The 25,947-nt window shown below is 34.5% G+C and overlaps 1 protein-coding gene across 1 annotated transcript in view; it reads right to left on the reverse strand.

The window, feature by feature from the left end:
- Cfap47 (cilia and flagella associated protein 47) overlaps nt 1–25,947 on the reverse strand; it is a 307,853-nt gene that overhangs the window by 86,817 nt on the left and 195,089 nt on the right. The window contains 4 exon segments of the mRNA XM_057760135.1: nt 652–827; nt 14,610–14,707; nt 17,377–17,505; nt 24,165–24,276. Of these exon segments, the coding sequence (XP_057616118.1) occupies nt 652–827; nt 14,610–14,707; nt 17,377–17,505; nt 24,165–24,276 (515 nt within the window).

Below are 25,947 nucleotides of genomic sequence, written 5' to 3' on the forward strand. Positions count from 1 at the left end.
TTAAGGTCTAAAATATATATTATTTTATTATTCTTTCATTACAATTAAAAGTAGTTACTTCTATGATAGGAATCAAGATAAAGATTTTTACAGTCGTCATTCTCTGAGACAATGTATTCCTAGTACTACACTAACTCCACAGTTAATATATACATGTGTGTGCATGCACACTTACATGAATGTGTATGCTTTCAGTAAACGATAATATTTCTAATGAAATTCTGTCTATTTCTTGCAAGGAAATAATTTATAGTTAATTACTCAAAGGAGCCAAGAATTTTTAAAATTTATTTTACATACCAACCACAGTTTCCTCTCCCTCCTCTCCTCACATTCCCTCCCTCTACCTACTTTCTACCCCTGTCCCATCCACTTTCTTCCATCTAAAAGATACATGAAATTTTATCAACAAGATGAAAAGTTAAATCCCAAGTTCTCATGAACCATCCTCAGTTCAGTTGCTACACTAAGGAAGACTGGACTTGAAAAAAGCAAAATGAGAAATGTTGGAATGTTTTAATTTGACATTTCAGTAAATAGTAATTTTGCACTGAAGCAAACAAAAATTAATTGTTAATTATTACATATTATTAAAGAATAGTTCTAACTTCAAACATTCAACAACAAATTACAATAAAAGCCCAAAGCTACCTTTCTTCTTTATAGCCTGTGGCTGCTGGAGAATACCATACAATGTAATTCACACATTCCAATGGATGCAGTCTCATTTCCTCCGGTCCACTAAGAGCAGAGGATGTCAATTTCACATCCATACGAATACTTCTATCTTTTGTATTGGAGATGGGAATTTCAATGCAGATAGTCTCCTAGGAGTATAAAAGAAAAGGACACGATCAACTTTTATTCTCAACATAATCATTTTTCTTGGGAATGAAACAAAAAGAAAAACCATTACTTAAGGCCATTTGTTTTATTTTTTCCTTTCCTGGAACATTATTGAATTATCTTTATTAAGTTTTAATCTCATATATGTTATCCACGATTAATCTTGATAATAATAACAGAACATAGCTTTAATAAAAAGCAGGACATAGAGATCTAATATAAAATATAGTTAAAAATTACTTGTAATATTACATTTCAGATACATTTTTCTCCAATAGCTTTATTACCATGAGGTCCATTTTCCAGTATGTCCTCTGGTAATAACTCATTGATCGCACAATGTTATATTTTATTGATTTTTCTAGGCAACCTGATAAAATCTTTAAGTCTAATATAGAACATTTTGAGACGTTTCCAGGGATAAAAGAAATAAAACTAATTAGAGTATATCAGGAAACAATTTTGATTAGAGCTGAAGTGAGAAAAAAATTAAGAAAATTAACTGGTCCTGCTCATTTGTCATCATGTACTAGCCATATACATCTTACAAACAAGCAGTGTTAGTTTAAGAACATGCTTTCTAGGTCTGAATTACCTCACTCAAGATGAAACAAAAAAGAAACCCAACCCCACTAAATAGAGAATAAAATCCAAACAGCAGATTCCTAGGCTATTAATATCTGTTATACTTTCTGACATTTATATTTATTCCATTTTATTTCTTAAAAATAATTCCGGGTCAGCAAGACGCTAAATTGATTTCTACCAAGTCTGACAACCTGAAATTAGTTCCCAAGACCCATATAGAAAAAGAGAACGCATGCCTTCCAACAAGTTCTCTCAATTCTACAAGCACATTGTGGTAAACACATATGTACAATCTCTCTCTCTCTGTCTCTCTGTCTCTCTCTGTCTCTCTCTCTCCAACCCCCCACACTAAATGCAATAAAATTAAAAGAAGTCATGTTTCATTTATTCACATTTTAAAACCTACACATAAAGGGATGTTGAATTTTGTCAAATGCTTTTTCAGCATCTAATAAACGATCATATGGTTTTTTTCTTTCAGTTTATTTATACGATGGATTACATTGATAGATTTGCGTATGTTGAACCAGCCCTGCATCTCTGGGATGAAGCCTACTTGATCATAATGGATAATTTTTCTAATGTGTCCTTGGATTCGGTTTGTCAGTATTTTGTTGAGGATTTTTGCATCGATGTTCATGAGTAAGATTGGCCTGTAATTCTCTTTCTTGGTTGGGTCTTTGTGTGGTTTTGGTATCAGGGTAACTGTAGCTTCATAAAAGGAATTTGGCAATGACTCCTCTATTTCTATATTGTGAAATACATTAAGGAGTATAGGTATTAGGTCTTCTTGGAAGATCTGGTAGAATTCCGCATTGAAACCATCTGGTCTGGGACTTTTTTTGGAAGGGAGGTTTTTGATAACAGCTTCTAATTCTTCGCGACTAACCGGTCTATTTAGGTTGTTCACCTGGTCCTGGTTTAACTTTGGTATGAGGTATTTATCTAAAAAAGTGTCCATTTCTTTTACATTTTCCAGTTTTGTGGCATACAGGCTTTTGTAGTAATATCTGGAATTTTTTTTTGTTACATACATTTATTTATTTTTTTTTGAATCCGCCTCCTCCCCGCCTCCCATTTCCCTCCCCCTCCTCCCGCCCCTCTCCCCCTCCCCCCACTCCTCTTCTCCTCCCTCTCCAGCCCCAAGAGCAGTCAGGGTTCCCTGCCTGTGGAAAGACCAAGGTCCTCCCCACTCCATCCAGGACTAGGAAAGTGAACATCCAAACTGTCTAGGTTCCCACAAAGCCAGAACATGAAGTAAGATCAAAACCCCATGCCGTTGTCCTTGGCCTGTTGTCAGCTCTCATTGTCCGCCATGTTCAGAGAGTCCGGTTTTATCCCATGCTTTTTCAGTCACAGTCCAGCTGGCCTTGGTGAGCTCCCACTAGATCGGCCCCACTGTCTCAGTGGGTGGGTGCACTCCTTGTGGTACTGCCTTCCTTGCTCATGTTCTCCCTCCTTCTGCTCCTCGTTAGGACCTTGGGAGCTCAGTCCGGTGCTCCAGTGTGGGCCTATCTCTATCTCCATCCATCGCCAGATGAAGGTTCTATGGTGATATGCAAGATATTCATCAGTATGGCTATAGGATAGGGTCATTTCAGGTTCCCTATCCTCAGCTGCCCAAGGAAATAACTGGGGACATTGCCCTGGCACCAGGTAGCCACTCCAGGTTCAAGTCACTTGCCAACCCTTAGGTGGCTCCCTTAACTAAGATATGTGCTTCCCTGCTCACCTATCCAACCTTCATCTCCAATCATCCCGTTTCCCCAAGTTCCCCCCATCCTCTCCTTCACACTTTTCTCTCCCCATCTCCCCTTACCCCCATCCCACCCCACCCCCAAGATTCAAGTTTTTTGCCCGACAATCTTGACTACTTCCCATAGCCAGGAGGATAAGTATATGTTTTTCCTTGGGCTCACCCTCTTATTTAGTTTCTTTAGGATCACAAATTATAGACTCAGTGGCCCCTATCCACGGCTAGAAACCAATTATGAGAGAGTACATACCATAATCTTCTTTTTGGGTCTGGGTTACCTCACTCAGGATAGTATTTTCTATTTCCATCCATTTGCATGCAAAATTCGAGAAGTCGTTGTTTTTTACCGCAGAATAATACTCTAATGTATATATTCCACACTTTCTTCAACCATTCTTCCATTGAAGGACATCTAGGTTGTTTCCAGGTTCTGACTATTATAAATAATGCTGCTATGAACATAGTTGAACAAATTCTTTTGTCATATGATAGGGCATCTCTTGGGTAAATTCCCAAGAGTGGTATTGCTGGGTCCAGGGGTAGGTTGATTCCAAATTTCCTGAGAAACCGCCACACTGATTTCCAAAGTAGTTGCACAAGTTTGCATTCCCACCAGCAATTGATGAGAGTACCCCTTTCTCCACAACCTCTCCAGCAAAGGCTATCCTTGGTGTTTTTGATTTTAGCCATTCTGACAGGTGTAAGACGATATCTCAAAGTTGTTTTGATTTGCATTTCTCTGATCGCTAAGGATGTTGAACAAGACCTTAAGTGTCTTTTTGCCATTTGAACTTCTTCTGTTGAGAATTCTCTGTTCAAATCAGTGCCCCATTTTTTAATTGGGTTATTTAGCATTTTAACGTCTAGTTTCTTGAGTTCTTTATATGTTTTGGAGATCAGACCTTTGTCTGTTGTGGGGTTGGTGAAGATCTTCTCCCAGTCAGTAGGCTGCCTTTTTGTCTTAGTGACAGTGTCCTTTGCTTTATAGAAGCTTCTCAGTTTCAGGAGGTCCCATTTATTCAATATTGCCCTTAATGTCTGTGCTGTTGGGGTTATACATAGGAATCGATCTCCTGTGCCCATGTGTTGTAGGGTACTTCCCATTTTCTCTTCTATCAGGTTCAGTATGTTCAGATTGATATTGAGGTCTTTGATCCATTTGGACTTGATTTTTGTGCATGGTGATAGATATGGCTCTATTTTCATTCTTCTACAGGTTGACATCCAGTTGTGCCAGCACCATTTGTTGAAGATGCTTTCTTTCTTCCATTGTATACTTTTAGCTCCTTTATCGAAAATGAGGTGTTCATAGGTTTGTGGGTTAAAATCCGGGTCTTCTGTATGATTCCATTGGTCGACTTCTCTGTTTTTATGCCAGTACCACGCTGTTTTCATTAATGTAGCTCTGTAATAGAGTTTGAAGTCAGGGATGGTAATGCCTCCAGAGGTTCCTTTATTGTATAAGATTGTTTTGGCTATCCTGGGTTTTTTGTTTTCCATATAAAGTTGATTATTGTCCTCTCAAGATCTGTGAAGAATTTTGATGGGACCTTGATGGGGATTGCATTGAATCTATAAATTGCCTTTGGTAGAATTGCCATTTTTACTATGTTGATCCTCCCAATCCAAGAGCATGGGAGATTCCTCCGTTTTCTGGTATCCTCTTCAATTTCTTTCTTCAATGCCTTAAAGTTCTTGTCAAATAGATCTTTCACTTCCTTGGTTAGAGTTACCCCAAGATATTTTATGCTGTTTGTGGCTATCATGAAAGGTGATGATTCTCTTATTTCCCTCTCTGCTTCCATATCCTTTGTGTATAAGAGGGCGACTGATTTTTTGGAGTTGATCTTGTATCCTGCCACATTGCTAAAGGTGTTTTTCAGCTGTAGGAGTTCTTTGGTGGAGTTTTTGGGGTCACTTATGTACACTATCATATCATCTGCAAATAATGCAAGTTTAACTTCTTTCTTTCCAATTCGAATCCCCTTGATACCCTTATGTTGCCTTATTGCTATTGCTAAAACTTCAAGGACTATATTGAAGAGGTATGGAGAGAGTGGACAGCCTTGGCGTGTTCCTGATTTTAGTGGGATGGCTTTAAGTTTTTCTCCATTTAATTTGATGTTAGCTGTTGGCTTGCTGTAAATAGCTTTAATTATATTTAGGTATGACCCTTGTATCCCTAATCTCTCCAAGACTTTTATCAGAAAGGGATATTGAATCTACTTTTATAAAGCAAGTACTAGTTGTAAATATTTTATATTGCATTGGACATTTGTATATTGTATACTAATTTTATAAATTGATACAAATATGATATAAATTTGTTTAGCACATAATGTACATATATTTCTACTGTTGTTCAAAGTATTGTTCTTATACAGCTCATATAACAATGTAATGCAAGTTTCTAGTCTGTGAAATTTATTATTACCAACTCTTTAGCATAATAAAGAAATGCAGGTTATTAATTTGTTACGTATTACAATTGAACTTGGAGTCATAATAGGTATGTTTATAAGGTCAAACACATATATACACGTTTTAGATAGATTATCTTCACACACTTCAGAGATCTAAAAAATATGGCATTTATGCCGGGCGATGGTGGTGCATGCCTTTAATCCCAGCACTTGGGAGTCAGAGGCAGGCGGATCTCTGTGAGTTCGAGACCAGCCTGGTCTACGGAGCTAGTTCCAGGACAGGCTCCAAAGCCACAGAGAAACCCTGTCTCGAAAAACCAAAAAAAAAAAAAAAAAAGAATATGGCATTTAAGTTGTTTTAATAACATAGTTTTTTTATGTGACAATGATACATCTTTGCTCCTGAAAGCACAATTTACTTTGAAGAAGATGATGGACATCCAAGACAAGGTGTGACAGCTCTTCAAAAATCCTGCTTGACAGAAAAGTATGTTGGATATTCTAGGTCTTTAGGCTGAAGATGGATGAAGATAGATGCTGAACACTGCAGAGGAACCTTGGGACTGTCTAAGCAGTCAGCTATTTCTGTCATTTCTCATATTTTTAGAAGTTGCTTGCTTGCATTTCTTGCTTACTGTTAATATTATTTCCTTCTCTGGTCTCTGAGGGAGTTGAAGACTAGAAAAATGATAGATTATCATTTTTCTTGTTTATCAGATTCAGAAAAGAAACTCATTAAAGAGGTGTAAAGTGCATAAGGTTGAAAGATATCAAAAGATCACTTTAGATGGTAATGCAAATTAGGATAGTAAGTAAATTAGGTCTAAGACTTTGAACTCACAAGATAGGTTAGATAATGGAGTATTTTCTCTGAATTTGTCAAATGCAAATGGACTAGACAGACATTGTTGATGCATACATTGCCTGTATACATTGTACGTAGTTAATGTACTTACATATTTTTATGTTAGATATAGCCTTCTTTTTTATTTTAGACAAAAAAGGGAAAGTAGTTATATTTTGTTTGTAATCTAACAAATAAAACTTGCCTGAAGATCAGAGTGTAGAGATAAATCACTAGTTAGCCATAAAAGCCATAAACACACATATTTAAGAGGCACTCAGATCTCTGTGAGTTCAAAGGCATCCTGGGTTACATGAGATTGAATCTGTTTTAGGAGAGAAACAGAGTTCACACAAAGATAATCCCAGCACTTGGGATCACATGCCTTTAATCCCAGCACCAGGGAGGTAGAGACAGGCGTGATATGGCTGGACAGAGAGAGGAATATAAGCGGGAAGAGACAGGATCTCACCCTTTCAGTCTGAGCATTGATAGATGTAAGAACTAACTAGTGGCTGGTTGCTTTGCTTTTCTGATTCTTCAGCTTTTACCCTATAATATCGGATACTGAGTATTTGTTAAGACCAATCAGAATTTGTACTACAAATGAGCATTTGGACAGCTATGCTAAATGCTTATTAACTCTGTGTTCTCTTGAGAATCCCTAAAGCATGACTTTCGGGAATAAATTTCAACAGAAACATAAAATTTATTATAGTCACAATATTTAATCTTATGCTACATATTAATATGATATATATCTAACATGATAGAAAATCTATCAAATTTCATTTTATAAAATTTACCTTGAAATTTCAAACTCAAACAAAAATTTTATACGTGGCAATTTAAAAGCATGGTTTATATGGATATTTGTAGTTCAATAATACATAAAAATATTCAGAAAATAAGAAAGCTTAATTTTATAGCTATGAGGCCTTTTATGAACATAAATTATGTATTTTATATATCGCTGATATGTTCAGTAGGATAAGAAATTTATCATTCATTAATTTTTGAGATAATAAACATGTTTGTGTCAGAACTTCGGCTATTTTGAATAATTCCTGAAAATACATCATCAATTGGCTCTAATAACATAATATAAAGTATCATCGTACACATTGTCAGAGGTCTTCATCCCCAATACACAGGAGACTGAGGCAGAAAGATTTTGAGAGTTTGATATAAGTAAGCCTGGTCTACCCATGTCTAAAAATATACAAAGAAAGTAACAACCACAAAATGCTTAATGTCTTGTTGTTCAATGTATCCCACCATATTATACATTCACTTTTATGAAAAATTTAACTTTTATACTTGAGGATTTAAAATTATATAAGTACTGTTTTAAAAGTTTAAAATCTTTGGCTGTTATTTGTCTTGCCAAAGACATAGTCCTTTACTTTGATGAGTAAGCTTTTAAAGTTCATTTATATGCAAAATAAAATATAAATCTGTTTTGACAACTTTCCTTTTTTTGAAACTCAACTTAAATAGTAATGAGGGCACATGGAGACTTCTAAAGCTATCTTTCATCTTCACACAAGTTATTTTAGGTTCAACAATAGAGTATTCCTTTATAAGGTATCCAACACTCTTCTCTTCCTTGTCCTTAAGCAATATTTTAGCCAGAATAATGTATGTTAAAAATTACCTTCATATGCATACTTAATTATGTGAAATATAAAAACATTAAAATAGAGTAAATCATAAAATGTATGTTGTGACTTAAAGTTATAGAGAAGTATCCATATAAAATTGGAATACTATTAAAATACATTAAAATAAACTTTGCTTATTAACCATTACAGAGGCAAGCAATACACATGTAAGATTTTAGATAAATGTTAGATAATTTTAGTATAGATTTCATTTATAAGTTTACTAATTGTCACAATGAAAACAACATTTCAAGATGTTTAAACACATCATTAAACAAGTAATTCTTTTTACATGCTCTACTGGCAAGGCAGCATATGGAATAAAATCTGCCATGCCTTTTGAATCTCTCTGAGATCTGGCCATGAGGAAATTCACTGGTCACGTGATCTTCCTACCAATTACTTGGTTCCTACTCCAATCCCACATGCCTCTTTTCTTTTCCTTAATATCTGGGCTCCCTCATCCTTTCCTGTCAAGTTAAGTTTGTTCCCTGTGCTTATACATTTATTTGTACTTCTATCTGGGAGCACTCCCACAAATCTTCAAATTATCTTCATGATCACCCAAAATTGCTTTTATTCACAGAGATAGTAATTTCTAAATTTATCTGCTCCTTTACTGTAATAGTGATGGTGTACACTGGGTGGATTAAATTTGGTGATATGCAGTGTGACAATTTCCACTGTTTTTAAAAGCATAATGTTTAAATTTGTTGTTTGGTAATTTATGCACATATATAGTGTGTTTTGGAAGGCAGCTGTGCACCTACAGTGCATTTTGATTATACCCACCCAACTTTTCCATACAAATCCTCCCACAACCTGAACCAAGTCCGCATTACAACTTCATGTATCTAACTTCTCTTCTTTCTTTGCTACTCTTCCTGAATGTGCCTAACTAGTGCTGTCCATGTATGCATGGGTGCAGATCAATTCACTGGAGGATGGACAATCTACAAGTGGCTAACCAATAAAGAAAACCGACTCTCCACCACCCCAACAGTTATTAACTAACTACCTCAGTTGACATGTTTCACTGATTACCGCTATCCAAATCTATGAAGAAATCTGCCTTTTTCACTCTGTGTAGTGATCTTAAAATAGTTCCCAGCATGGAAAGAGCTATTTTTGTTATATTTAAGACAATTCAAACTCAGTCAATATTTTTTTCTACTTGACTGCTTTTCCTGATCCCATTTCAATCCTCAGGATTACCTAGAACTTTCTCAGTCTGAGGAAGAGGGTTCATAGGATCCACTCTTTTCAACACCCTGGATGCAACTGCATTTCCTCCTATAATTTTTTTTCAATATAACACTGGCAGTTTACAAGATACAGGTTGGACAAGAGAAAAAAAAAGAAAGAGGATTAATTGTTGCTATTCAACCTTCTCCATTTGACTTATTAAATTCTTACTATTTTGCATTATATTTTAATTTAATCACCAAAAGAAGGACAATTAAACTGTCATATCATCATCATTGAGGAAAACATAATTTCACTGCATTATAGGTTGTATGCTTATTGGCTAGAAATGGGTAAAAATTTCTCACCTCCCTCGATCAGCCATAAAATTATTTGCACTAAATGTCTGTGCTCCAACTCAGTATATCCCAAGTCTCTGGGCAGTAGAAAAACAATCAGAAGTTATATCTCTTAGGTCCTCTTGCACACTGGTATCTTGTTCCCTCTAATGCTATGTGAGTGATATCATTATATGATTTATATAGCAAGGCAATCCAAAACTAGTAGAAAATTTGTTTTTAACTTCTTTCATCTGATATATTGGATGAAGGAATTATGCAATGGTAAGAACTTGATTTCCAATATTACAAAATGGAAGATGTCTACACACGACTCAGGAATATTTGCACAAGATTGATAAAATCAGTATACCTTATATTAATAACTTTGGAAACCCTGGGTTTATTTGTAATGATAAAAATACTTCAATAATTTCTAATACACATAGTGATTCTCAGACAAATGATGCAGCAAAACATATTGTAATAGGAAATACAAAGATCTGTTTCTGAGGTTAATGATTTTTATCTGGAAATCTAAGACAATAAAAAACTTCCTAAGAAATTTCTCATTTCAATTATTTTGTTTTCTAGCTATATGAGAATTATCATTTTCTGCCAAAGGGGTCTATACTTGGAATGTTTGTGACAATTTCTTACTCTCTAGCTAGAGTAGGGCCATGAATATTAGAAACACAAAATAAGTATTCATGAAAGGTGTGGTCTATGAGAAGACACTATGCCTGTATATAAATCTAATTATCCATATTCCTGAGATACCAAATATTCACGATACTTAGAAGTATCCATTTGAAAAATCTGACACAGGACACACCTGAACTAGATTGTCTAGATTGCCTTGTTGCTTGAAAGGTATTGATAGCAGGCAGTAACTTGATATCGGAGCAGAACTTAAACACCTCACCAACGGTTTTAACTGAAAACTTCATTACTCCTTGCTGGACTCAAGTAAAGATGTTTTCGTATATAAACAATTGAGTCAATCTAACAGAAAGTAACAGGAAATACCTTTCACCATATCCTCTATCAGAAGATGATCATGATTTCATTATAAAATGATCATATCTGAGATGGAAAACATGCAATACTACTAATTTAGGTTAACATTTCATTGAGGAAATTTTCAACTCCACTTTTATTCAATTTGCAAACGTCACCAAGTAAATAGACAAATGGAACTTTGGGCAGTTTGAAGGAACCATGCAATTCAGAGAAATGATAGCTATAATCTACCCCTATAATTTTCTTAAATTGAAGTTAGTTACAGTACTTTGGAAGTTGTAGAAATGAAGGAGGCAGTTATAAACTAGAAATGTCATTGTCATCTTTGCTTCTCTTATCTGTATGTCACTGTATTTTCTCATTCTATCTTAGCCCTTTCACCTCACAACCCATAATCCAACCTGAAACATAACACAGTGCAAAGGTATTACTTTCTGTACTCGGGATTAAAATTATAATGTTTCAGATAATTGTAACGTTGTTACCTAGTTAACATATACTTCCCACTTGAAGATTTTAAAGGTGAAGAGATGGGCAGGTTCAAACTTTCCTTCTTTTTCCATTCAGAGTATTTTTTTTCTTTTTTCAATTGTGGATAGGAATGTCTCAAAATAGCAGCATTTTTTCCTCCAAATTCCCAAAGTGAGATATTAAATCTTAGAAAATCTTAATTCATTATTTTTAAAAACCTGAACTTGCTAAAAAATAATTAAATATCTTCCATCTTGAACTCATTCTAGAATTCCCTTTTTATGTGCAGCACATAAAGTTTTATTCACATACATTTTCATAAGATATTTACTAGATTTTCTAAAGTCATTAGGACAAAAATAGTTTACTCTTATTTTCCCACATTCAAGTTGTATTGTAGTTACAATATATGTTGTAGAGGAGATGTTTTATTTTTTGTTTGTCTATTAATTCAAAAAAACATATCCTAAATACTTCTACATCATCAAAATTACTGTCTTCACATTTAATTTCTCTTTACTGAGAATATAATCTGCCGCATGATTCCTTCACAGTAGAGTAAGCAGTAACATAATGACCTTTAGAATACAAATATTATATGGATTGCATTTTAGGACATATTAGATTATTCATTCTAGTCTAAAAATGTGGAAAGCACTTTAATCAAAAACAGATGAGAAACAGCTGGAAATGAGAGATGTCTTATTATGAATTACAAGAGCTACATCTTATGATCTTAGGTTTAAGTAAAACATTTCACAAATGAGTAGCAAACCAACAAATGTAGTTTAAAATATGGCAAAGTAATGTTTATGTAAAGAAAACAATTTTCTGCATATACATGAAAGTACTAAGCATCCACTTCAAAGATCACGAAAAGGCTTTACTGTGTAAATATTTTTTAAAAAGGCCATTCTAGTAAACTAGTCTCTGTATTGGAAAGTTAAAGAAGGTATACAATTTTATGGCTAGAAGGGCAGGTAAACTTATTGAACTAGAAGCAACATCATTCGACAATACCACCAAACATAGGCTTAGTTTAAAAAACTCTTTCAGCCGGGCGGTGGTGGCGCACGCCTTTAATCCCAGCACTCGGGAGGCAGAGGCAGGCGGATCTCTGTGAGTTCGAGACCAGCCTGGTCTACAAAGGGAGTTCCAGGACAGGCTCCAAAGCTACAGAGAAACCCTGTCTCGAAAAAACCAAAAAAAAAAAAAAAAAAAAAAAAGTACCCAAAAAACTCTTTCAATCCGCCTCAGTTGAAAATGAGTATTAAATTAAAACAAAAACCTACCTGTAACTATAAGTGGAGCAATATAGTAAATAGCTACAACACCCTTTTTTTTTTTTTTTTGGATTTTTTTCGAGACAGGGTTTCTCCATAGCTTTTGGTTCCTGTCCTGGAACTAGCTGGAACTAGATCAGGCTGGCCTCGAACTCACTGAGATCCATCTGCCTCTGCCTCCTGAGTGCTGGGATTAAAGGCGTGCACCACCACCACCCGGCTGCTACAATACTTGAGGAAAGCAATATACTCATTAAAGGGAAATATATCTATAAAGTTTAAAAAGAAAACATGAAATGCCTCAATGTAAGAGATACATAGAAGTTTCTTTACATTTTCTAAAATTTTACATAGCTATATGAAATAATTAAATATTGTGGTATTCTTAACCTGTGAAACATTGTATCACACTCAGAAATGAACATTATGAAACAAATATCAATTTTTTTCGTTAGTATTTTCTTACAGGGCTAGGAACTGTTGCAAGAAAATAAAAACGCCTTATGAACATTTTAGTGAGAATGTGAACAGCAGTTTGTGATTTCAGATTTGCATGTATGATTCCTAATTTTTACACATTCCAACTTATCTTCCTAATCACACAAAACAAATATTTAGCAAGTAAGCCAATGGTTCCCTTTCTAAGGTACTGTCTTATATTCCTAATGTTTTAGTTGTCTAAATTTTTTCCACCATGTCTTCTTAAGGAGAGAAATTCTAATTCAGTGATCATTTTACTCATCAAGAGGTTGTATGATTAAAGTGCTGTTTAAAAGTAAGCTTGATGTGGCCTGGAGAGATAGTTCAGCAATTAAGAACAACTGTCACTCTTGCAGTGGACCTAGGTTCAGTAACTAGCACTTATATAGCAATTTATAATAATCCTGAATTCCAGTTCCTAGGTATCCAATACACACTTCAGGCTTTCAGGGCACCAGGCGTGTAGGCAGTGACAAATGTACATGCATGTATATAAAGAGTCATATTTATAAAATAAAAAGTAACAAATCTTTAAAAGATAAAATGAAGAAAAATAATCTTTTATATAAGTCTCTATGCTATTATAAATACTAGGCCATGAAATAGGACATGTTCATTGACTGAAATCATCCTATCATCAAGATAGATAATTTTCCACTTAGAAGATAATGCTTTTGCAAGCTACATTTGAATGCATTTCAACATTTTCATCATGTATTTCCTATGCCTTAATGAAGGTTTATCCAGAAGAGACCTTGGGATATAATCAACTTATAGACTTAAAATATTAGAAATATTTTCTTACTTTATATTATTGGGAGGTGAATTTTAAGATTGTATAAAAATAACACTTATCAATTCAAATTTAATTAAAATAACAAAATTAATTCAAAATAACACTGATTGATTTAAATTTCTGTATGCTAATAATACATTGATTATATCTAATTAAACTATTATTAGCAATTGATGTAAACTTGCTTCACTTAAATCTAGACTATTGATGTTTGAAACTATTAAATCCTATTGCACGTAATGGCTTTGTGGGAGCCCAGGTAGTTTGGATGCTCACCTTAATCGACCTGGATGGAGGTGGGTGGTCCTTGGACCTCCCACAGGGCAGGGAAACCTGCTTGCTCTTTGGGCTGAGGAGGGAGGAAGACTTGATTGGGGGAGGGGGGGAATGGGAGGTGGTGGCGGGGAAGAGGCAGAAATCTTTAATAATTAAATTAATTAATTAATTAATAAAAAATGGTTTTGTATATAGATTTATTAACACATGAATAACTTAAATTAAGAAAATCTCCCAGGCACTGGTGGAGTATGCCTTTAGTCCCAGCACTCCCAAGTCTCTAGGACTCTAAATATATTTCAAAGTAAACATGTTACTGTAGATATTGAGAAGAATTTATGAAGAAGTCTAGAGAGCACAATTCTACTTTTACCACATATATGGAAACTAAGAAGATAGGGTAAAGTTAAATTTACTTAACAAATCTTGAAATGTGCAGGCAGAATGCAAAGTAGGGAAGTCACCAAAAAATGCCCTATAACTAAAAGGTATTTTCCAAAGCATTTAAGGTCTAGAGTAGCTATGACTGATTAATGGCAGTATATACTTTGGAATGCATGTTTTAAGGATAGAAACATAGTGCATAACAGCTCTATTTCCCAAATGGCAGTTCATGAACATTTGCAGGGCTCTTACCAGAGCAATACAGTGAAGTTCGATTGTGTCTACAGGAGGTCCAGGAAAGCTATGGATATCAAGATGATACCAGATTTTTAAATTTTTAACTTTTTCATCTAAAAAAAAACAAAAACAAACACTATAGAGACAACAGACAAGCACTTCTTATTAGAGTCTTCAGAATTCTACACAAATATGACATCCATAAACTTTGAACTTCCTTTTTAGTTTCCTTTTCCTTGTACTCACTATGTAGCTCAGGTTGGCATTAAACTCCCATGATTCTCATACTTCAGAGTTACAAATTCTGGAATTATAGGCATGCACCACCATGGCTGGCACCTATTTCACTTTTATTGGACTTAGCAGGAAATCTGAGAACATCAAGTATAGTGGTATATTACTTGTGTTTTAATAAATATAGTTTGCCTGAAGATCGGAGTGCAAAGTAGTCAGCCAGAGGCCAGGCAGTGGTAGCACACACCTTTAATCCCAGCAGCCACACTAGTTTGCCACAGAGGCCAGGGGTAGTGGTGGATGCCTTTAATTCCAGCACTAGAGAGGAATATAAAACGGGAGGAGACAGGTCTCAGACACGGTCTCAGTCTGAGGATTCGTGGAGGCGGTTCCCCCATTTTGGTGTGAGGTAGAGCTAAGACTCAGTGGCTGACTGATTTGCTTTTCTGAACTTCAGTTTGAACCCCAGTATCTGTCTCTTGGTTTTTATTATTCATTCTACATCCAGGAGCTGCTTGTATTACAGAGGTGAGCAGTAAGAGAATCCCCATTTTATATGGCCAGGCAATGCTTCTGGCTTTATGTCTATTCGGTAACTCATTCATTTCTCCAGCATATGAACTTAAGAAGCTTTTAAGTGAAGCATTAATGGTCTGAATGAAAAATACTTTACCCTACCTTCTAAAACATTCATAAACATACACCAAGAAAAGTAAATAATGCATTGCAATGAACAGTTCATTTGTAGTCTTATAGGAATTTAAATTAAGGACAAGGTCAGGACTATGAGGCTCAGATACCATGGAAGTTTTTAAAACTTTTGCAATTTAACTCAAAAAAAAAAAAGCTAGAAAGAGGTTTAGGAGAAGTAGTGAAACGATGTTTATGTCAGCATTTCCGGTTTTCCTTTAGAGCAGAAAATAATGCCACTGTTGATATACAGATACTGGCATCAAAACAAATCTGAATCAGCCACAAAGTCCCTTTGCAGAGGGGTTCTGTACTCGCATCAAATTCATTTTCTTTCTTTCCTGTTGTTTCCATCTGCATAGCTTCACATTTCTGGATTCTTTGGTTGTCTAATGTTGAACCTCAGGGTGAAGAGTAAATTTCATGCATAGTCACAATATTATGTTTAAAAATTTTCAAGAACTAGCTAGGCAGTGGTGGCACACGCCCTTAATCCCAGCACTCAGGAGGCAGAGGCAGGCAGCTCTCTGTGAGCTCGAGGCCAACCTAGTCTACAAGAGCTAGTTCCAGGACAGGCTCCAAAGGAAAAAAAAAATTCAGGAACTATGATTCTAAATTGAATTACATAGGTAAGCTACTAACTTTTGTTTTCAGTTTATCTGTGAATTCAGGGCTTACAATAATGGTATTGTCAATGTCTGTTTCTTCTGAAATCTCCGTGTATATATACTAGTTTGCATGGCATTGCAATGTATTGTATTAAAAAACACTTTTTTGTGACCTCATGTGATAATGAATGACATACAATGCTACATTACACAGTATTATGTTTTATTGAACTTTTTTTGTACACCAGGTTGGCCTCAATTTAACAGAGATCTGCCTTCCTCTGCTCCCCATGAGCTGGGGCTAAATGCATGCGGCACCACCACATTTTGCCAGATAGGTTCTTATTTTACACACACACACACAGAGAGAGAGAGAGAAAGAGAGAGAGAGAGAGAGAGAGAGAGAGAGAGAGAGAGAGAGAGAGAGAGATTATTCCAGAATTTTGTCTTTGGAGAGAGAGAGAGAAAAAAAGAGACAGAGAGACAGAGAGAAAGAGATTATTTCAAATTTGTGTTTTCCTGAGAATCTTCTGATTTTAACACAAAATATAATTGTACCTGTAACACATAGGTACAGTGTGTGTGTGTGTGTGTGTGTGTGTGTGTGTGTGTGTTTTCTCAGGGAGGTTGTGTATGTGTATGATATGTGTGGGGTGTATATGTTTGTGTGCTTATGATATGTGTAAAGTATGTGTGTGTGTGTGTGTGTTGTATGTGTATGTTTGCGCGGTGCATACGCACACAACTCATTTTCCAGGAAACACACTCTGAGTATTACAATTCTCTATTTATACGTTCTTCTTTGAACTTCTAAAAATGTTTCACAATGCTTAAGCTTATAAGAATAATAATACAATATTATTAAGTTTGTTTCATATGAGAAAGACTGCTCACATATCCTATATTGAAATAAGAAAAGCTTACTACAATATTAGGACAATATACTCATTAATAACTTATCAGAAACTAGTATATAGTCCTCATTTAATAACAAAAATTTGTACAGCTTAGCACTAATGCAAATATAGACAACCTTTGTGGTAAGTTATAATAATCTTATTATGTTACAGCAGCAGAAATTTAGAAAATAACCTATATAAAATTAAATCTGAAATAATACAATGTTCTGACAGGCATATACAATGCAAGTTGCAGTATGTATTATGCACTTAAGTGTATATTTAATTTAAAGACACATGATGATCAGAATTTCCTGAGTGCAATAATAAAACTCACTATTATAATTTTACCTGAGTATTCCTCAAAAATAATGGTAGATGGATCTGATGGTGTTTCCTGTGAAGAGATGTCTTTCTCCGGATCTGTGTCTTCCTGAGACTCTTCCTCATCTCTTCTCTTAACGGTAAATGTAATTGCACCTGTAACACATAAGTCCAGGATGTTAGTTAAAAAGCGAGGAGTTTCTGAAATAGTCTCAAGCATCAAAATTACTATGAATTACATACCAAATATGATGAGGTTATAGAACAGTTTAATGGAAATTTTAAGGAAACACTATTAAATTCTTAATAGTAGTTTTTCAACAGACTTCCTATAATAAGAAAAACTGGCCAATAATTAGTGTGCATTAGTTCTCGTTATCTTAGTGGTCCTAGATGATTGTATTTATTTATTTTCTTCCAAAGACATTTATAACATTTTTAGTTATTATCGCCTTTGCAAACTATTTTGTTTTATATAATTGCAAATTTCACAGTATTCCAAATTTCATCTTTCCCATAAGTATTTAAAACATGAAATATTTTGCATTTAATCATAAAACTGGCGTGCCATCTCTATGGCACATAGCCAAACTGTGGTCTTAGGTGTAGGATAAAGAAGTGCACACAGAAGTTATTCTATTGGTAAAAATGACAGAGTAAGTTTTAGATATTTGAAACACTATTGTTTTGGTTTTCAGACAAATTGAGATCAAATGAAATTTTGAATTGCCACAGAGAAAATAATGAGCATTCTTTATTTTAATATTATGGAATGAGTTGTTTTAAACCTTATACCTTTACCCATTTTGTTATACTCATCAAGAAATCTTTAAAGTATAGTAACTTATGAAGGAAAAATAACATGCAAAGATAGGCATTTTGACAGGAAAAAGGATTTTGGCAAAGAAATCCTAACATGCACACACATTCCATTGTCTAGAACTGATTCTGATGAATGAATGGTTACTCATGAAATAGTCTCACTAGATGTGGTGTGCAAATTTGGACTACTTCTCAGCTAATACAATGTAAAAAATGATAAATGTCATAAAATTTACTAGAGTAAAAAAATAAAACTGTAGCTGTTGAAATATTCATTATAATTTTTTATGTTAATTGGAATCATTCAAAACTGGTAGTAATATTAAAAACTGGGGTGAATATATTTATATTTAAAAAATAATTAAGAAATGATCTGTGGTCATTCAGTATCAGCTTACAACACAAAGGATTTGAAGATTAAATATATGTCCCTCATCATGCATCATAATCAAATAGCTTAGACAAGTACCTATAAATACTATACAAATGGATTTAGCAGTGTTCTACTAGGTATAAATATAAGTATAACTGCTATAAAACATCAAACTTTTCTTAGGCTTTACTTAATAGTGAATTTAAGTTATTACATACTCTTGAAACATTTTTTTCCCGTGGAGAACAGTTTTAGAGAGTGCTAATCTTGTAACAAAATATAATTATATATGTATGTAAAAGAAACTTAAAATAAAATGTACATATCAAACAATCAGTACAGTGAAGGTACTCTACAGATGACATTTTCACTCATATCCTTATTATTCCTTGTTGTAGACAGTGGAACAATGTTAAGCTACTTAATTCTAAAGAAAACACTATGGATGAAAGAAACAAAGTTACACTCAATATTAGGGTGAATTAACATATATCTAAGTCTACTAAAATTGTTACAAAGGCATATAGATTCAGGAACTACACCACTATGAAAAGAATATTGAAAAGTAAAATGAGGAAATTATTATACTGTGAATCCTTCAATTCTTACTACCTTCAAAAACACTGATCTCTACTGAGAATAGTTAATTCAACGAATCCTATCTCCTATCTCATCTCTTATCTCATATACTATTTCTAAGAGTAAAACTGCCATGGCAATATAATATTGCAGCATCCACAAATTATTTCTCCTTGCTATTTTATAAATATAAATAAATAAATAAAAATATCCCTATAGGTAAAGGAGTACAATATATAAAACATTTATTTATAAAACCATTATTGTATTTGAGGAGGTATAAAGAAAGAGGAACGGATTTCTTATTATTGCTATCGACATAGTTACAATGTACACAAATTTGGGATGCTCTCATAATGTTAAAATGAGTAAAATTCATTAGAATTAACTTGAATTCATGATATTTTTAAATAAATCAGCATTTTGTAACTTTATGTCTTTCATGATCTTCAGTGTATTATTTAAAGAATATGCATGATTTTACATTTATTTCTGGAAATATGTATGACATATAGCTTCCAGAAACTGAATAATGGCAGAAAGAAGATTCTATGTCTGTTTTACATTTTCAAAATAGGTAAGACAGATGTGATCTGTGCTTTTTTGGTTTTGACTTGTGCTTTCTAAAATTTGCATTTATTTGAGAAAATAGAAGGTATTTTTTGAAGATAATATTTTCTAGCATATCAAACTAAAATTAAATTTTATATAAAACCAATTTCAGCTGCTATGAGAGTATTGCTGAAAGACCACTGTTCAACATTATTAGAATGTTAAAAATCAAAGCATGGCATAATAAGAATTTTAAGTAGTAGTTTGGTTTAAATTCTAGAAGTCAAGTATCAAATAATTCTAATTATTAAGAAAATTATTTTATATTTTACAAGGAAATAATAAAAATTATTTTATAAAAATATTTTTGTTACAGTCTGCAGAAACTTTTCCTTTCGCATAAGACTAACATTTAAAGAAATATGAAGAATCATAAGTACCCATTTCAATGGTATATACAATATAGTTCTTTCTGGGAAAGACTGTATATATTTTTAGCAATATGTCATTCTGAATTCCATTAAAATACTTATTCCTTAACATTAATTTGTTTTTTGATTTATGTGAACTATATTCACTGAGTTCTCACTAGTGTTGTTTCAACTGCTTGACTATTTTCCCCAATCACATTAACTGCTTAAAATGCATTAAGGTCCTAATCAATCCATTACCCTCTATTGAAGCTGTTTCACAGTCCCACTTCAGGATTAATGTTTCTTCCCATTTTCTGCTTCCTGTAACTATGATTAAACTTTCCATGTATCAAATTTTAGCTTGATTTACAGATTTCTAAAACCACAATGAGATTTGAATTCATTGACATCAGTAATCATATCATATCTATCATTATGTGCGATATGCTATGGTAAAGTATACAACAATGAACAAACCTGTGTTCTAGCTGATCAAAAGATCATACAGTGTGCTGAGGCACTCTGCTGACTCATGAAATATGACTATCAAAATCATTTTCTGAAATTTTATAGCCTCACTAAGATCAACAAAATGGTTACAGGGAGGACATATTAAATAGAATTGTTAATTCTTTTTTTTTAGTTAAATGTATTCATTTATTGTTTACTTGCTTTTCTATTATGCAGTTATTTTTTGATGTAAGAATTTTAATACAATATTTTCTCATTTTATATAGTTATTTTGTTCCCACTCCCTCTCCTCCTCCTGTCCCAGCCTCCCCTTCCATCCACTCTTCAGAAAGGGTAAAGTTTACCATGGGGAGTCAACAAAGTCTAGGACCAAGGCCCTCCCTCCTGTATCTAGGCTGAGCAAGATATTCTGCCAAAGAGAATATGCTCTAAGATGCTGTGGGAGTCAGCCATAATAAGCTAAATATGGACAGGTCACCCAAAGGGAGTTCTTTGTCAGAGTATAACTCGGCCATTGACAAATTTAATAAGAGGCCGGACTCTTAGTAGTTTACCCTGAGATTCCACAACCCCCACCCAAGAAAAGACCATTCAAAGAAAAATGCCTGGCATTCCAACCATTGTAGATAGGATCACCTGCCAGTGCACATTCACCAAGACACCCCTAGACAGATGTCAGCCAATTAGAGGTCCTGAACCTCAGAAACCCCTCATCCCCACCTTTACTACAATAAAAACCAAATTCTAATTGAGCTCGAGGCTCTCTGATTATTCCAATATGTTGGACACGGACAGACAGAGTTTGCAAACTTGATTAAAATAAAGGCTCTTTGCTTTTACATATGGGACTTGGTTTCCTTGTTGGCCTTGAGGGAGCTCCACGGATTTGGGTATAACAGATGCTAATTCAAGCACTAGGAATAAACCCTGGTCCCACTGCCAATGGCCCTACAGACTGTTCAAGCCTTACAACTGTCCCCCACATTCAGTGGGCCTAGTTTGGTCCTATGCAGGTTCCCCTGCTATCAGTCCAGAGTCACTAGCTCAGGTCAGCTGTTTCTGTGGGTATCCCCATAATGGTCTTTACCCCTCTGTTCATACTATAGCTCTTGCAGTGGTCTCTGGAAGCATGGCCCAGTGCTTCACTGTGGATCACTGTATCTGCTTCCAAAAATTGCTGTTCATAGCAGCATTATTTGTAATAGTCCAAGACTGCAAATGACCTAGATCCCCCTCAACCAAAGAATGGATGAAGAAAATGTGGTGCATTTACACAACGGAGTACTTACTACTCAGCGGAAAAAAATGACATCTTGAAATTTGCATGCAAATGAACAGAACCAGAAAAAGAAAAGAAAGAAACCTATCCTGAGTGAGGTAACACAGACCCAGATAAATAAACATAGTATGTACTCACTCATAAGTGACTATCAGACATAAAGCAAAGGATAACCAGTCTGTAGTCCACAACCGCAGGGAAGCTAGGTAACAAGGAGAACCCTAAGAGAAACATACATGGATACATGGATTCCCCGTGGGAAGGGGAAACAGGCAAGATCTCCTGAGAAAACTGGAAATGTGAGGTGGAGGAGAAGGGAGGGTGGAAGGGCAGGGGGAGGGGAGAAGTAGAGCAGGAAGGAGAACATGAGGGAACAAGGGAAAAGGATGCTCAAGAATGGGGAAGAAGAGAGAGGGAGAGAAAGGAAAGAGATGTCTTGATAAAGGAAGTCATTAAGGAGTAAGCTAGAAACATGGCACTAGGAAATCCTCGGAAATTTTCTAGAGAATCCCAGTAATTCACAAGGATGACCCCAGCTAAGACTCTAAACAACAGCCGAAAGGATGCCTAAACTGCCTTCCCTGTTAATTCTTTTTATTTCTAGCTGAATAATTTGAAGAGTCTTTGGACAAATCATTTTTAAAATGTGTCACATTTATTTGTTATTATTTGAGTACAAGTGTATGTACATGAGTGTAAATGTGCCACAGTGACTGTGTGGAGGGCAGAAGACAGTAGGTTCGCTCCTTCCATCATGGGGATCTCAGAGATTAATATGAGGTTATCAGGCTTGGCACCGCATGTCGTCATATGCTAAGGCAGCTTAATGGCCTCTACAAATGATTTACTTTGTTGTGTTTACTAATTTATTTATATGACTGTGTTTGTGTGAGACATGGGTGGAGTAGAAAGGGAAAGAGGTGACAATTTATGTGCATGCCTGCATGAATTCTTGTGTGTTTCCTTTTCTCTGTCTCTGTCTCTGTCTCTGTGTGTGTGTGTGTGTGTGTGTGTGTGTGCGTGCGCAGGTGCTGGACCAAGGTCTTTTTTCTAAGGCATTTATAAACATTCAATGATATTTAAGAGTTTGTGGCTTCTTTTCATAAGCAACAAAACCCATACAAAGTTTTCTATATAATAGAAAATTAAGAATTATTATAATTTATGAAAACACACATGAATTTGTATGAAAGTGTGTGGCTTCAACAAAAGAATTCGCAAAGTTTAAATGAGAAGCTTATTATGTACTGAGATCCTATCTTTGAAAAAAAAGAAATTAAACAAATTAATGTGAAACTTATGAACTTATTTTCTCTTATAAAAGACTTATTAAAATTCTAAAATTAAAGAAATCTACCAAGTAGTATGATTTATAATCAGGAGGGAAAAAAAAAGACAATCAGAATGAAACTTTAAATTAAAATTTCCTATCATTTCACAATCTCTGGCTTATCTGTAACAGTAAAATAAAATACTCCATGCTTGAAAGAGGGTCACACTTTCAAATTTTATCATGTTATAATAGACCCTTTGTACAGATACTCTTTACCAAGGCAAATAGGGATGAGAGATCAGTACTTTCAGAGACCACAAGATGATAAGTACTTAATTAATAGGTTTAATACCCTTTTAACATTATGTTGAATGAGCATGTAGCAATCTCCTCAGTAGGTTAATTCTGCTCAATTATCACTGGAAAATTTATATAAATGAATACTTGATTAGATATAAAGAAAAATTCAACCGGGCGGTGGTGGCGCACGCCTTTAATCCCAGCACTCAGGAGGCAGAGGCAGGAAGATCTCTGTGAGTTCGAGGCTAGCCTGGTCTACAAAGGGAGTTCCAGGACAGGCTCCAAAGCTACAGAGAAACCCTGCCTCGAAAAAACAACAAAAAAAACCCAAAAGAATAATTCATACATACCAAACATTAACTCTATTTTCATGTTAACTGAGTACATGTTGAAAGTTTATAATATACATTTCTATAGTACCAAAGGCACTATCACAGAATGCCTTAGAGTTCATATATTAATATAGTTATTTGAAAGTATCTCCTAAGGTTCAAATATAAACACCCTTAACTAAGTATTCCACTTCCAGAAATTTCTTCTACAGATATATTTGAACTTGACAAGATAAAGTTAATACTTAGTATAAATCACATTCCCTGAAGCTCTAATTATTTGGATAGAGTGAAATTACAAAGTAAGACTTTTCCCATATCATTAGTCCAAAATAAGAATAAACTGTAGTTTTATTTATTATTATCATATTTCCCTCCTAGCAATGAACCTAATGATAGCATCTTATTGTGCATTTAATACCTCTGAATTCTCCACGTTTCCAAGGGCATATATGGAGAGTGTATGGAACTGAGCTGTCAGGTTCTATGGTGATATAAGAACTTCCCCACACTATTGAGAGATCTGCAGTTACCTAGAAAAAATGGATTGGAAAATAAGAATTATGTAATATCAATAAGAAAATATTTTCTTTGTTTTGTTATGTTATACTACTATAAATGTGTCGGCGCTATAAACTACTACATAAAATGCATTGTAATTTACTTCCATTAATTTTATTGACTTTTCACTGAAAAGGAAGAAAATGGCCTTATATTAGAAAAGGGGGAGACGACTGATAATAGGCTTGTGGAAAACCAGAACAAGGGAAATAAATTTTGAGAAAATGAACCTTATTTTCTGTTGCTACTTAATTACTGATGATCAACATATCAGTATCTTTTATAGAAGGAGGGCAATTTTTAGTGGAATTTGATGTACAAGAAATAGACTATTTCAATGAATTTGCATGTTAGTAATAACACAGTATGTGAAGAATATTTATGCATAATTTTGGCACAAACATTATTAAAGTTTCAGTTAATTGTGTCTTTATTTGTCTAACACTTTAAAGCACTTTTAAAGACTTACATTGCAGTGTTTATGAGTGTGTGTGTGCGTCTATGTGTGTATCTACTTATATGTGGGTGCATGATCAGAACAAGGCCTCATGTCTCGTGGAACTGGAATATAGGTGTTTGTGAGGACAATTAAAAGTAGGCCTTGGGTCCCCTGTGACTGGAATTCCAGCTGGTTGTGAACTCCCTGATATGGATCCTAAAAGGTGAACCTGGGTCCTCCAGAAGAGCTGCAGATTTGCTTAACAACTAATCCGTATCTTCAGTGCCCACATAGAAAATTTTGTAGCTACAGTTTTCATTTATTTGTAAAAAATTTTAAGTTGACAAAAGTGCTATCTCTTATCATGTATGGGATTTAATAGTCAGGTGTAGATTTCCCCATATTATCAATCTGAAGTTACCTAAAAAAAAAAAATGAACCACAAGGAAGACCTCTGTTTTCACAATATACTGAACACAAACACACAGAGACAGACATACACTACCAACACACATATATATTCATACATCCTCTAGTGAACAAAATCCTAGCCTTTACAAATTTTATGTAATTTTGGTTGCACATGTGAGCAGTATCATCGTGTTTGTGGCCTTTCTTTGTATCTTATTTGAACACAAAAAAATGTCCTTCCTTTTGAAGACTGCATAATAATTTATTGTACAGACATACTAGCACACTACATGTTTCTCCATCTATGCACTTTCTCATCTATCTATTCAAGCATTCATTCACTATCTCCCTCTCTGTATCTTCCCTCCTTCCTTACTTCCCATTTCTTATTTTTGAGACAGGGTTTCCTTCTGCAACCCATGCTGGCCTGGAACACACTGACCTCACTATTTACCAAGGCATCCTTGAACAAAAAGCAATTCTACAGTGCCAGCCTTCCAAATGTTATATTGATATTATTGAGAATCTATTATATGTATGTAACTAGACACACGTTCTGCTATTTCTACTTTGATAGCTCATTGTTTTTCTTTTCTTTCGAGTGCTTAAAAAAATCAAATGGTACTCCAGGTGTGGATCATTTTCAATTTGTCTATTTCAAATTGGATCAGCTTTTCAGATACGTAGATTAATGTATTATTAGTTTTTTAATTTCTGGAACTAATTCTTTTCTTTAGTCCTTTGATTTTTTTTTTTGTCTTTTTCTTCTTCTCAAGTACTACTGTTAGTGATA

Source organism: Chionomys nivalis, chromosome X (assembly GCF_950005125.1).
Source record: "Chionomys nivalis chromosome X, mChiNiv1.1, whole genome shotgun sequence".
Taxonomy (NCBI): domain Eukaryota; kingdom Metazoa; phylum Chordata; class Mammalia; order Rodentia; family Cricetidae; genus Chionomys; species Chionomys nivalis.